This window comes from Eleutherodactylus coqui, chromosome 6 (assembly GCF_035609145.1).
Source record: "Eleutherodactylus coqui strain aEleCoq1 chromosome 6, aEleCoq1.hap1, whole genome shotgun sequence".
In the NCBI taxonomy this organism is placed as follows: Eukaryota; Metazoa; Chordata; class Amphibia; order Anura; family Eleutherodactylidae; genus Eleutherodactylus; species Eleutherodactylus coqui.
The window spans coordinates 203,652,596-203,666,195 of NC_089842.1; the positions used below are offsets into that span (position 1 = coordinate 203,652,596).

General features: G+C 44.8%; 1 protein-coding gene across 4 annotated transcripts in view; it reads left to right on the forward strand.

Annotated features, from left to right (window-relative positions):
- The window catches only part of LOC136633129 (pleckstrin homology domain-containing family G member 3-like), a 63,687-nt gene that overhangs the window by 19,156 nt on the left and 30,931 nt on the right, over positions 1-13,600 (forward strand). For all 4 annotated transcript variants that reach the window (XM_066608630.1, XM_066608629.1, XM_066608627.1 and 1 more), the window contains exons 2-4: positions 7,909-8,378; positions 11,326-11,426; positions 13,410-13,479. In XM_066608630.1, coding sequence (XP_066464727.1) covers positions 8,094-8,378; positions 11,326-11,426; positions 13,410-13,479 — 456 coding nt within the window. In that variant the 5' untranslated portion in view covers positions 7,909-8,093. The remainder of the gene's footprint in view (positions 1-7,908; positions 8,379-11,325; positions 11,427-13,409; positions 13,480-13,600) is intronic.

The window sequence follows — 13,600 nt, forward strand, 5'->3', positions numbered from 1 at the left end:
GCTGTCGCTGTGACCACTGGGGGGGGGGGGGCTGTGGGCTGTCGCTGTGACCACTGGGGGGGGGGGGGGCTGTGGGCTGTCGCTGTGACCACTGGGGGGGGGGGCTGTGGGCGGGCTGTCGCTGTTACCACTGGGGGGGGGGGGGCTGTGGGCTGTCGCTGTTACCACTGGGGGGGGGGGCGGCTGTGGGCTGTCGCTGTTACCACTGGGGGGGGGGGGCGGCTGTGGGCTGTCGCTGTTACCACTGGGGGGGGGGGGGCGCTGTGGGCTGTCGCTGTTACCACTGGGGGGGGGGGGGCGCTGTGGGCTGTCGCTATTACTACTGGGGGTGGGGGGGGCGCTGTGGGCTGTCGCTATTACCACTGGGGGTGGGGGGGGCGCTGTGGGCTGTCGCTATTACTACTGGGGGTGTGGTGGGGCGCTGTGGGCTGTCGCTATTACTACTGGGGGTGTGGTGGGGCGCTGTCGGCTGTCGCTATTACTACTGGGGGTGTGGTGGGGCGCTGTCGGCTGTCGCTATTACTACTGGGGGTGTGGTGGGGCGCTGTGGGCTGTCGCTATTACTACTGGGGGTGGGGGGTGGGGCGCTGTGGGCTGTCGCTATTACTACTGGGGGTGGGGGGGGGTGCTGTGGGCTGTCGCTATTACTACTGGGGGTGGGGGGGGGTGCTGTGGGCTGTCGCTATTACTACTGGGGGTGGGGCGCTGTGGGCTGTCGCTATTACTACTGGGGGTGGGGCGCTGTGGGCTGTCGCTATTACTACTGGGGGTGGGGCCGCTGTGGGCTGTCGCTATTACTACTGGGGGTGGGGCCGCTGTGGGCTGTCGCTGTTACTACTGGGGGTGGGGCCGCTGTGGGCTGTCGCTGTTACTGCTGGGGGGGCCGCTGCGGGCTGGTGGGGCCACTTCATAATAGACAGCATGCAGGTTTTGGCTGCTTTTTGGATGTGGAAATGCTGCGGAATTTTCCACAGAAATTTCTGCTGAGGACATTCTGCAGTATTTCCGCATCCAAAAAGCAGTCAAAATCTGCACCCTGTCTATTTTGAAGCTGCCCTGTCCTTTTTAGAACCATGGGGGTAATTTTTAGAACCATGGGGGTAAAATCGTGATAAGCCCCGCCCCCTGACATGATGGCACTTTGCAGTAAGTAACTGGGTTTTGGATTGCAGTTTGGGCACTCTGTCTCTAAAAGGTTCGCCATCACTGTTCTAGGCTGATGAATTACTTTGTAGCCGTCCAAGTTATTCATCCCATCTGCGTGTTGTACGTGTTTTTGACTAGCTATAGTTCAGTTACATCACCCAGACACCCTGCAGTTCTGTTAACCTGAACAGGTCTGGGCGTTCCATCCAGAATGCGCATAGTTACACATGGGTATACCTGCCTGTCTGAATGAGGACTATTTGTCATTTCCTGGCAGGAAGGAAATATCTCTCAGTACGCTCTTTATTTTGCCTTGGGCAAACTTTTCAACAATAAGTGTAATTGAATGTTAGCTACCCAGTAATACTTATAAGCAACTCCTTGGTTCTTCTGGTTTTCCTTAAAGAGTACCTGCACTTTACCTTTGGAGTGCTCCTTCTTTATCGGTTGTTTACGGCTCCTTCCAGCAGCTGAAGACTGCTCCATGTTGCGCCAGCGTTATACGTATTGGGCCGTCTTCACCCATTGGATGCGGCAAGGAGAACTCTGCAGTTAAATGATCTTTAATGGGGCAGATTAGGAAGATCACTTTGTGCCTAAAAACAGGTGCGGATGCAGTACTGTGCAGCACATTTACTATACGCTTTAGACAATATTTACACCCCCTAGACCAGTGTCACGTCTCCTAACAACACCATGACTTAGTTCAGTGATGGCGAACCTTTTAGAGACCAAGTGCCCTAACTGCAACCCCAAACCCACTTATTTACTGCAAAGTGCCAACACGTCAGGGGACAGGGCTTATCACGACCTAAGATTTTACCCCCGTCGTTCTAAAAAAATAAAAAAAAATAAAAGGATCTCAACCAAAAAGAAACCAATGTGGCTCGACAAGACGGTAAGAGGGGCAATAAGCGAAAAAAAGAAAGCGTTCAAACTACTAAAGCAAGAAGGCAGCGAAGAAGCACTAAAATCTTACAGGGAAAAAAACTAAATATGCAAAGATACGATCAAAATTGCCAAGGAGGAGGCGGAAAGACTGATCGCCAAAGAGAGCAAAAACAACCCAAAACTATTTTTCAACTATATTAACAGCAAAAGGATTTGCAGGGAGAGCACTGGCCCTTTAACAAATAATGCAGGGGAAATCATTGAAGATGATGGAGGGAAGGCAAATCTATTAAATAGTTTCTTTTCAAGCGTATTCACAAACGAAAAGGAAATGCCACACGAGATACAGGGGAATAAAATAAACCCCTCGCAAAATGTCATACCTAACGCAGGAGGAAGTGCGGAACAGGTTAAAGAAGATTAAAATCGATAATTTGCCAGGCCCAGATGGAATACACCCAAGGATACTAAGGGAACTAAGTGATGTGATAGCTAGGCCGCTATACCTAATATTTCTAGACATTATCAAGACTGGTGTTGCACCATTGGATTGGCGCATTGCCAACGTGGTTCCAATTTATAAAAAGGGGACCAAAAGTGAGCCTGGCAACTACAGGCCGGTAAGTCTCACTTCAGTAACGGGAAAATTTTTCGAGGGGATTCTGAGAGACGCCATCGATGAGCACCTCAAGAAGAACAAGGGTATAACTCCTCACCAGCATGGATTCATAAAGGGTCGCTCATGTCAGACAAATCTGATCAGTTTCTATGATGAAGTAAGCTCTAAGCTGGACCTGGGAGAGTCTATGGATCGTGTATATCTGGACTTCTCTAAAGCGTTTGCTACCGTGCCACATAATAGGCTAATATACAAAATGAGACAGCTTGGATTGGGTGAAAACGTGTGTAATTGGGTTAAAAATTGGCTCAATGATAGAAAGCAGAGGGTGGTAATAAATGGCTCATACTCCGATTGGGCCACAGTCACTAGTGGGGTGCCACAAGGTTCAGTATTGGGCCCCATTCTGTTCAATATATTTATCAACGACCTGATAGAGGGGCTGCACAGCAAAATATCAATATTTGCAGATGACACAAAATTATACAAAATAATGCAACGGAGGACAATGTGCGGCTACAAACTGACCTAGATAAGCTGGGGGCTTGGGCAGAAAAATGGCAAATGAAGTTCAGTGATGATAAATGTAAGGTTATGCACATGGGCAGGAGAAACGGATGTCACTAATATTCACTTAATGGGGTACCACTAGGGAAAAGTGATATGGAAAAAGACCTGGGGGTACTAGTGGATTGTAGACTAAAGTGGAGTAACCAATGCCAGTCAGCTGCTGCAAAGGCAAATAAAGTCTTGGGGTACATTAAAAGAGGTATAGGGGCGAAGGACGAGAACATTATCCTCCCACTATATAAAGCACTTGTCAGGCCTCACATGGAATACTGCGTACAGTTCTGGTCACCGGTGCTCAGGAAAGATGCTACGGTATTGGAGGGGGTTCAAAGAAGGGCAACTAAACTAATACATGGAATGACGGGACTGGCATACCCCGAGAGGCTATCAGAATTGGGATTATTTACTCTAGAAAAAAGGTTAAGAGGCGATCAAATAACTATGTATAAGTACATGAGGGGACAACACATGGATCTCTCCCATGATCTGTTTATACCCAGGACTGCGACGGTAACAAGAGGACATCCGCTACGTTTAGAGGAAAGCAGGTTTCATCACCAACATAGAAAGGGATTCTTTACTGTAAGAGCAGTTAGACCAGGGGTGGGCAATTAATTTTCCCATGGGGCCACATGAGAAATTGGAATGGTTTTAGAGGGCCAGACCAACAAATTCCCCGCTATGTCTTCGACCCGTCTCGTTATAGTTCGCCTGGAGAGGGGCACATTTGCGAATGCTTCTTTTTTCTCAGGACAAATTAGCGCTGCAGAGTCCACCAAACATTCTTTGACAAACTCCCCATCAGAGAATGGCTTACTGTTTCTTGCAATTTTGTAGGATACTACAAAGCAGGTCTTTACGGCTGCATCCCTGGATGAGTGAAGCTTTTTAAAAAATCCTTGCTGACTTTGCAGTTTTGCTAGCAAATCTTCAGATACCCGTGCCCGCTCTGCCTCCGTTAAGTTCTTGTATTTCTCTCCGTGTTTAGTCTCATAATGGCGATGCAAATTGTAATCTTTAAATACAGCTATCTGCTCTCCACAAACTAAACACACAGCTTTACCTTTGGTTTCAGTAAATAGATATTTAGAAGTCCATTCTTTGTTAAAAACTCGGCATTCTGCATCAATTTTTCTTTTTTTAATGTTAGCCGCCATATTTAAGGGTTAACAGCTAACCTCGGAAAATAGATTTTTTTAATACACAGTAGTATGCTCCTAGGAGAGGGCACAGAGAGCTGCCCCAAGAAGAGAGATTAAAAAGTGAATATTATTAGTATTATTATTCTAATTACAATGTAAAGGGAAAAGTCCTGACACTTACCAATGACGAGCGTGGAACGATTGTCCTGGCACTCCCCAAGGTCCGCAACGAGCATCCTGGCACTCAGAAGTTACAGTGGCATCACTTACTCAGCATCGGGAAGCAGTGAAACTACAAACTCCGAAGCCTTGTCCATTTTGTTAACTTATGTGCTGTTTAATAAAGTTATTCAAGCCTACGTCATTGGTAGAGGTGCTTGAATAAGTAAGGCCTGAATAACTATTAGCACAGCACAGAAGTGAACAAAATGGACAAGGCTTCGGAGTGCATAGTTTCGCTGCTTCCCGTTGCTGACACCGGACTCATTGCTGAGTCACCAGGACACTCTTTGCGGGCCGGTCCGAGCTATTCAGCGGGCCGGATGTGGCCCGCGGGCCGTGCTTTGCCCAGGTCTGAGTTAGACTGTGGAACTCTCTGCCTGAGGATGTGGTGATGGCAAAATCAATAGAGGAGTTTAAAAGGGGACTTGATGTCTTCCTGGAGAGGAAGTATATTATAGGCTATAAATCTAAGATTATTTGTTAATCCGGGTATACAGGCAGGTAGGAACTATTAGGCTGGGGTCACACAGGGCGGATTTGCCGCGGTTTTGCCGCGGATTGCCGTTGCATATCCGCACTGCGGCAAAACCGCTGTGTTTGCAGTGCAATGCAGCACAAATGAGATTTGCCAAAAAGCTGTTCTCACAGGACGGATTTTTTCCGCACAGCCGCAATGCGGAAATGCAACTGCGTCACGGTTTTAAAAGATGCAGCATGTTCATTCTTTGGTCGTTTCCGCAGCGCTTTTTTGTCCATAGACCTCTATGGACGCAGCCAAAACCGCACCAAATACGCGACAAAAGTAAAAAAGCGCTGCGGAAAAAAAACGCTTGCGGATTTTTCCGCACGAAAATCCGCAGCAAAATCCACAAGCCCAAATTAACCTTTGAAGCGGTTTTGCCGCAGAAGCAGTTCTTCTGCGTCAAAACCGCAACGGAAAAACCGCAGCAAAACCGCAACAAATCCACCCTGTGTGACCCTAGCCTTAGGGGTTGATCCAGGGAACAGTCTGATTGCCATTAGGGAGTCGGGAAGGAATTTTTTCCCCCCAAAAGGGCTAGTTGGCTTCTGCTCTTGGGGTTTTTTGCCTTCCTCTGGATCAACAAAACAGGAGGATAGACAGGCTGGACTAGATGGACATTGTCTTCATTCAGCCTTTACGAACTATGTTACTATGCTTCAAAACAGACAGCGTGCAGATTTTGACTGCTTTTAGTATGCGGAAATACCGCAGAATGACCCCAGCGGAAATTTCTGTGGAGCATTTCCACATCCAAAAAGCAGTCAAAATCTGCACGCTGTCTATTTTGAAACAACCCTGACAATTTCCGCCACATGTAAACCTACCCTAGCGATAATAGTGAGCCCCCAGCGGCCAGAGCGATAATAGTGACCACCTCCAGCACCCCTAGCGATAATGGTGACATTACTCCCCCACACCCCCAGCGATAATAATGACCCCCTTCCCCCACAGCGACCCCAGCGATAATAGTGACATCCAACAGTGGCCCCCAGTGTAATGGTGACACTCCCCCTAGCGGTAATAGTGACCCTCCCCACAGCGCCCCCCCCAGTAGTACAGTGAATACAAAAAATACATGAAGGAACAGGGGAAATCTCGACAAGAGGCAGACATGTTTCAGAACTCGACAAACATGTTCTTACACTAAGTTTAAAGCAGAATTAGTAAATCGTCCCTTTTTGTTCTCAGAAATGGGCAGTGGCAGAAGTTTGTTCACTAATATTTAGCTCCTTCCCAACGTACATGTGACTATATGCATCCTAACTACACACCCCTTGTTGTTAGGATGTAGCTGGCCACAGCATATGCTGTGTATGTAGCTGGCTCGGGAACCTAGTTTGTTCCATGCATGGCAGGTATAAGGTGTCTGACAGCCGATGCCAGACCACAACAGCCATGATCAGAGAGAACTCTGAGCGTGGCTGTTGGCCCTTTAATGTCCCGATTGACTGAGATTTAAATGCCACGATAAGACCCCATAATAATGCAATACCATTATATTGTATAAGTGATCAAATGATCGCAACTTCAAGTTACTAATAAAAAAAGGAAAATATTTATTTTTTAATTATAAAAATAAGATTAGTTAACCTTTTCTCACTGGTTGCTTCAAAATACTAAAAACTTTTTTTTTTATCACTGTATTTAAAAAGGTCCAATTCATTAAAATATTACATTATCACTTCCATATGTCTAACTCCATGAGGAGGGGAAAAAACACAATGGCAGAATTGCGCTTCTTGTTTGATCACTCAGTCCACAAAAAAATAGTCTACAACAGTCTACAACAAAGTTTGAATAAAAGTGATCTAAAAAGTTGCATTTTCCCAATGGTATCGAAACAAACTACAAGTTGCACTGCAAAAAAATCCCGTCACACAGCCCTTCCAAAGAAATTAAAAACCTAATGGGTCGGGGAGACAAAGGTCACCTGCTACACGACCAGGTTTGGATTGCGGAATCTGTGATCGTCTCCCGCGTGGACTATCCGTGGCATTCCGCGCTAATTCAAAACACTATAGCATCTGCATGTTTGCTCGCGGAGGGAAAAATCGCAGCATGCTCCATTTTTGTGTGGGTTCCACACTAATGTCTTCCATTGAAGTCAGTGGAAGCCATCCGACCCGCGACCCTTGCACAATTGACAATGTGGAAAGTTCGCAGGACCCGCGTCATCGCCTGCCCACAGTGCAGGAAATTCTGTACTGCGTATGTCTGACGGCGAGCCGTCTGGACCATCCGCGGTACAGAAGACTACTTGCCAGGTTCGGGGGGTCACCGGCTGTGGTCAGAGCCCGATTCCGTATGTGGAATCCGACCCGTTTGTGTGCAGGTGGTTTAAAAAGGTGGTGTTTTTTTTATATACAGTAATGCCTTAACAAAATCTATAACTTTTTTGTATTGCTGTGATTGTACTGACACACAGAATAACCCCCACCCCCCATAGTGCAACTAATCCCCCCCCCCCCCCCCATTTCGCCGTACTTAGAAATTTGTAACTCTTTCAATACATTAAATGGTTCCATTGAAAAATGCAACTCATCCTGCCAAAAACAATACTTGTGTAGTAGCTATGTCATCAGAAAAAGGTTTTTTTTTTTTTCTTATTGAAAGTTGGAATACCAGAACTGCAGCATGTGACCTGGAGGTAGGCATGTCAATGCCCCTTGGTCATGAAAAGGTTAAACTATGCCATTGTTGCTGTGCTTAAGGCCCAACGGCTCAGAAATGTTTATGCATTACAACCAGGAAATTACTTTCTTATCTAAACTTGCTTTTTTTTGTTCCCTCCATAGAATCCCCGAGGCTGTCTGCTGCCTCCTCCTACAGCAATGACAAGTTATCGGACTCTGACTCATTTTTTGCCAACTTTAACGATTCCAAGTGTCCTGTAAGTGTTTCTACAGCGTCTTCCTGGTCACAGAATGGTGGCTTCGAACTTTATGAGAATATAATTGGCAAAACAGTATATGATGAGCAAATGAGTAAAAGGACACCCTATCCGGACATGGAGCTGTTGTCGCCTACTGATGGGACTGTGCAGGCAACTCGCCAGGAAATACAAAGTGGCCTGAGAAATGGCAACACTATGCATAATGGTAAAGCTGTAAACCGGCACAACCATCTCGGCTCGACATCCTTTTCTCCCTTCGGAAGCAAAGTTGGTAGTGTGATCACTCACAAACTAAGCTATGTGGAACGTGTAGTGCTGGAAATTATAGATACGGAGAGGATGTATGTTCAGGACCTGCGAAGTATTGTGGAGGTATGTAGTAAAACATTCTGCGCCTTACACCTTAATTATGTACTAAACCACTGCTGGAACTTGAGCGTGCATGTAGCCTTTATTATAGAGGTTGGAAACTTCATTCTTATTCCTTGATTTGTGTGCAATAGGGAAGGTGTGCTGAGCGAGCTAGATACTATGTGTCACAATGTATCTCTACCGTATACAAGGGTGTAAATATACAGGGCTTGTCAGGGCAAAATACTGACTCACTGACAAATGCTGCCAACACGTCCAAAAATCACCGACCGCCAACGTCTTTATGGACACGTTGAAAAACTGTAATGAATCATAAAGATTTCTAAGTGATACAGGTCAACAATTCTAATATGAAGACATTAGTGCATTTTACTATGAACTGTAAAATGAGAATTTACAGTTCACAATCACAAACTGTATGCAGGCCTGTTACTGAGCCGCAGCCGATGGAAGGAGGTCGGTTATGAATCTGCTGAAGGGGCATCTTTATGATCTTTACGAAGTGCTGCAAAAAAAAAAAAAAGCTATTTAATCCCTTGAGAGCATGGTGGTTGTTGTGTGTTTTTGTTTTGTTTTTTCTCGCTTTTTCCTCCTCCTCCCCCACATTCAAACAAAACCTGTTGTTTTTTTTTAATGGGGTCACTCTGATGAAGAATGATTTTATTTATTTTTTAATTCATCATGTAGCTATCCCCCAGTATGGCTAGCGTTCTCTTGGTTGGTTATTTTTCTTTCTGAAACTCCTGCCTCTTTCTCCTCAGATAGTCAATTCAGACCAGCTCAGATCTTTTTGCATAAGTGTGTTTCTTTTAATGGGAAAAGTGTTGTTTTTTTTTGTTTTTGTTTTAACATTTAATGTTTTATTTTTTTGTGATAATTAAAACTGTTATTCCACTTACTTTTAATGATACAGAAGAGGACTTGAACTACCGTATATACCGGCGTATAAGACTACTTTTGAACCCCCAAAAATCTGCTCTGAAGTCGGGGGTCGTCTTATACGCCGGTAATACAAAAAAAAGAAAGTGTCAAAAAAAAAAAAAATCATTACTCACTTCCCCCGGCGTTCTGCGGCGCTGCTGCAGGCTGTCGCTCCCTCCTGGTCCCCGGCAGAGCATTACTTTCTGAATGCGGGGCTTGAAATCCCCGCCTCCAGAAAGCTAATACGGTGATTGGCTAACACACGCCGTCAGCCAATCATTGAATGGCTGTGATTGGCTGAAGGCGCACGAGTGTTAGTCAATCACAGCCATTCAATGATATTGAATGGCTATGATTGGCTGAAGGCACGTGTGTTTTAGCCAATCACAGCCATTCAATGATGTCATTGAATGGCTGTGATTGGCTGACGGCGTGTGTTAGCTAATCACAGTATTAGCTTTCTGGAGGCGGGGATTTCAAGCCCCGCGTCCAGAAAGCAATGCTCTGCCGGGGACCAGGAGGGAGCGACAGCCTGCAGCAGCGCCGCAGAACGCCGGGGGAGGTGAGTAATGTGGTTTTTTTTTTGCTCCGCTGTATTCCCGGCGTATAAGGTGACAGTTGAGGGGTCGTCTTACACGCCCAGTCGCTTTATACGCCGGAATATACGGTAGTATTTCTGTATGCATTTCTATGCAGAAATACATGGCAATCCCTGGGATCCTCCACAAGGCCCCAGGCTGCCAAACGGTCATCCGTGATATTTGGCAAGCCATTTGGGACGTACAATGCCTTTCAGGACATTTAAATGCTGCAGTGAAAACTGATAGCAGCATTTAAATAGCTAACAGCCATGATTGGTGTTACCTCTGATTGTTGCTGCGGCCGGATGTCAGCTGTCAGAAGCAGCCAAGTGGTTGGGTCCGCACCTCACTAACTCCACGCACATCTGATATATGTGTATGTCAGATGTTGTCAAGAGCTTAAGACTGAATGCCCACGGACAGATTATCGTTGCGGTATTTGCAGTCAGACACCCGCCGTGAATTCCTGCAGCAATAGCCGTCCATAGACATGCTATGTTAAACGATTCTCCCCTGTCCATGAGCGGAAATCACTCGGGGGAGAATCGCAGCATGTTCTATTCTGTGCGGAAAATTGCACGGGCAGCTACACGGATTGCAGTCAAAGGAAGCAGTCTGTCCTGCGATACTTCGGCTGTGAGCTTTGCGGAAGTACCGCGAGAATCCGTGTCACAGCCCAGTGCCAAAGCTTGCTGGGAGGGGCACTCGCGATAGATCCGGATGGGTGAGTATAGGGTCTCTGCAGTATTTCGCAATTAGAATCCGACCCGGCTGTGGGCATGGGGCGTAAAGGGGTTTTCCAGGCAAAAAACATTGATGATCTAACCTAAGGTCCTCAGCAGCAGATTAGCCAAGATCTCTGCTCAGGATCACTGCTCCTCTCATCTGATGAGAAGATGCCAGCCAAAATTCTCAGACCGCTGTCAATTGTGCAGCGGTCCAGTTTTGGTATTAAAGCTCTTTCCCTTTTAAGTGAGGGCTGCAATACCAAACTGGGCCACTGCATTACAAATGGTGTTCTGAGCAATCCGGCCATCCCCATAGCATCTTCTCATCAGCTGATCATCACAGGTTCCAAGTGGCAGCGCAGCTCTGTGCTAAGGATAGGTCATGTAGTTATTGCTAATTCATAAACCTGCTGCAATAACAAACCCATTCAGATGTATGCATTGGGTTTTGGAAGATGCAATTTTGACTGTGATATGTTGACACATCCTAAGGCTGGGGTCACACGGGACGGAAATCTTGCAAAATGACTGCACCGAAAAAACACCGATTTCACACTTCAGCTATCAGACAATTTTAATGTCAAATGATATTAGAAGTGTTCTCCATATAAGCATGGTAGTGATGAAATGGTAAGCTTGTGAAGTTGTAACTAGGCAATAAAAGTAATAAGACCTGATTGATACTTGCAACTTAATTGCTTGTTAATTTTCTTTTAGGATTACCTTGGAGGCATCATAGACAAACACGAGCTACCTATGAAACCAGAACAAGTCTGTGCTCTTTTTGGAAACATTGAAGATATTTATGAGTTAAACAGGTGATTCATTCTTCACATTTCTATAAGAATTGAGGAGATTATTTTACTGTTGTCTTAGATGTTTTGTTTTAATGTAAGAAATGTAGTCTGTTATGCCTTATACTGAAGTATTATAGTATATAGTGCAAGCGATCAAATGATTTCAAGTTCCTTGAGCCAACTAAAGGAAAGTGTAAAACACAACAAATTTTTTTTACACTTTTCTAACAGTAAAAATTTTTAAAAAAGTTAAAAAACTACAGTTAGAAAAAAAACCTGACCAAGTGAAAATGTTGCTGTCAGTTATCTTGCATCTACCTTAATAGTATGTGAAGTATAACTTTAGGCAGATTTATGTATAAAGTGGTTGCCGAAAAAAAGCTTCCCCCTCCTCTCCGATCACACACTATCTTGCCAGTGAGACTTGCTCTAGAAGAACTAGCCCGACTATGTATTACAGGCTTGTCCATTCATGAAAATAGGCTTATGTAATACAACCTTTCCCCTGAAGCAGACATGTATGGGTAATGCATGACTGATTGCAGCTTCCCTGGCCATAACCGCTGGTCACTGGGGGTCTCAGAAGCTGGCCCTGCATCAACAATTAGTTAGGCGCCTTTTCGTCTTGCCCATAGATTTTGTGAAGGTTATGCTATCCTAGAAATCACTGACACCAGTAATGTTAGTTCGTCTATGATTCCCTATATACCTCCAATGTACATAGGTTGCAGAATATTCTTTTACATGAGTAAGTGGATTTAAACTTCTTACGTTGCATGGCTGGCCAACCCATCAGAAGTCTAATTCTATCTACGTTTCTTTATTATATTTGTCTGAAGATGCCCATAGTAGGGAATCCTTGGCAGGTAGGTTACAGCCAAGATACTGCTTGCCCAAGTGAAACAACCTGAAATGAAATGCATGTATATGTTTGTCAATTCCTGGCATGTGTTTTTTTTTGCATGGATTTGTGGAAACCTTTAAGTTCTCTTTTTGATGTGAGGTGTGACTTCTGTGTAATAAGGCATCCCATATCCACTGCCACAGCTAGAATATCCTCAGTGAAGAAAGGAGAAAAATATCTTATATAAAGCCTTGAATTTCCTTTTTTTTTTTTTTTTTTTAAATGCGCTCGATGACCAGAAATCCATTGATAAAAGGATCCATCTAAATCCTTTACCTAAAGTCTTTTAGATCTGCTAAAATAACAAAAGCAGCTGTCACCGTCTATCACATGCATATGTCACGCCCAATTCCCTGGCATCAGTGCTTACATCCATGATGCCAGCAGTTCGGAACGGTGAAACTGCAGCGGATGTTGCCCAACTCCTGGCATCATGGCACTCAGGATGTGAGCAATGTTGCCAGAAGAACGACGCAGCCTCTGATTGGCCTCTGGTCATGTGATATTCGGTGAAAACTTCTTCCACAACAAACACTGGGAGAATCGCGGGCTACAGTGACTGCGGCAGAGGAGGAGCAAATACCTCTACTTTTTGTTATTTTGGCACAGTTGGAGCTATAGGGGGACTGTTATCTGGTAACCAGATAACCCCTTTAAAAGAAATCCCCCTCTGCATATTCTTGCCTTCCCACTATAGGTGTTAATAGTACCCCACATGACCGGATATTCTAAACGCCATTTGTGGAGGATACTGGGAATGACTTAAACCAAAAAGCCCACTAGATTACATCAGTACACAGCAATCCAGAAAAAATGAGTTTTTGTTTGTTTGGCGTATTGTGCACACATTGATATTGGTTAATGACATTTTATTTTTTTAAATATATAAATTCATCTTTGTTTTTTTTTGTGGCTTTTATGTATTTAAACTGATGAATGAATTATTTATATTTTCCATTTTTCCATATCACCCCCCCCCCCCCCCATTTTCTTGTCCTTTTACACATACTGTGGATTATGCCATTGAAACTTTTTTTTTTTACACTTCTCTAGAAGTAATTTCAGCCGTAACGTACTTATGCCATCTTCTTTCTTTGCAGTCGGCTTCTCCAAGACCTTGATAGTTGCAGTGAAGACCCCGTGGCTGTCGCCAGCTGCTTTGTGGAAAAGGTCAGGATTGACTGATAAAATATGGATATTGTATATTAATTCCAGCGGGCACAGCAAGAACAAGTTTACTCCGTTAACATACAGGAAATCACTGCATAAAGTAGAAAAATTAAAGCATTGC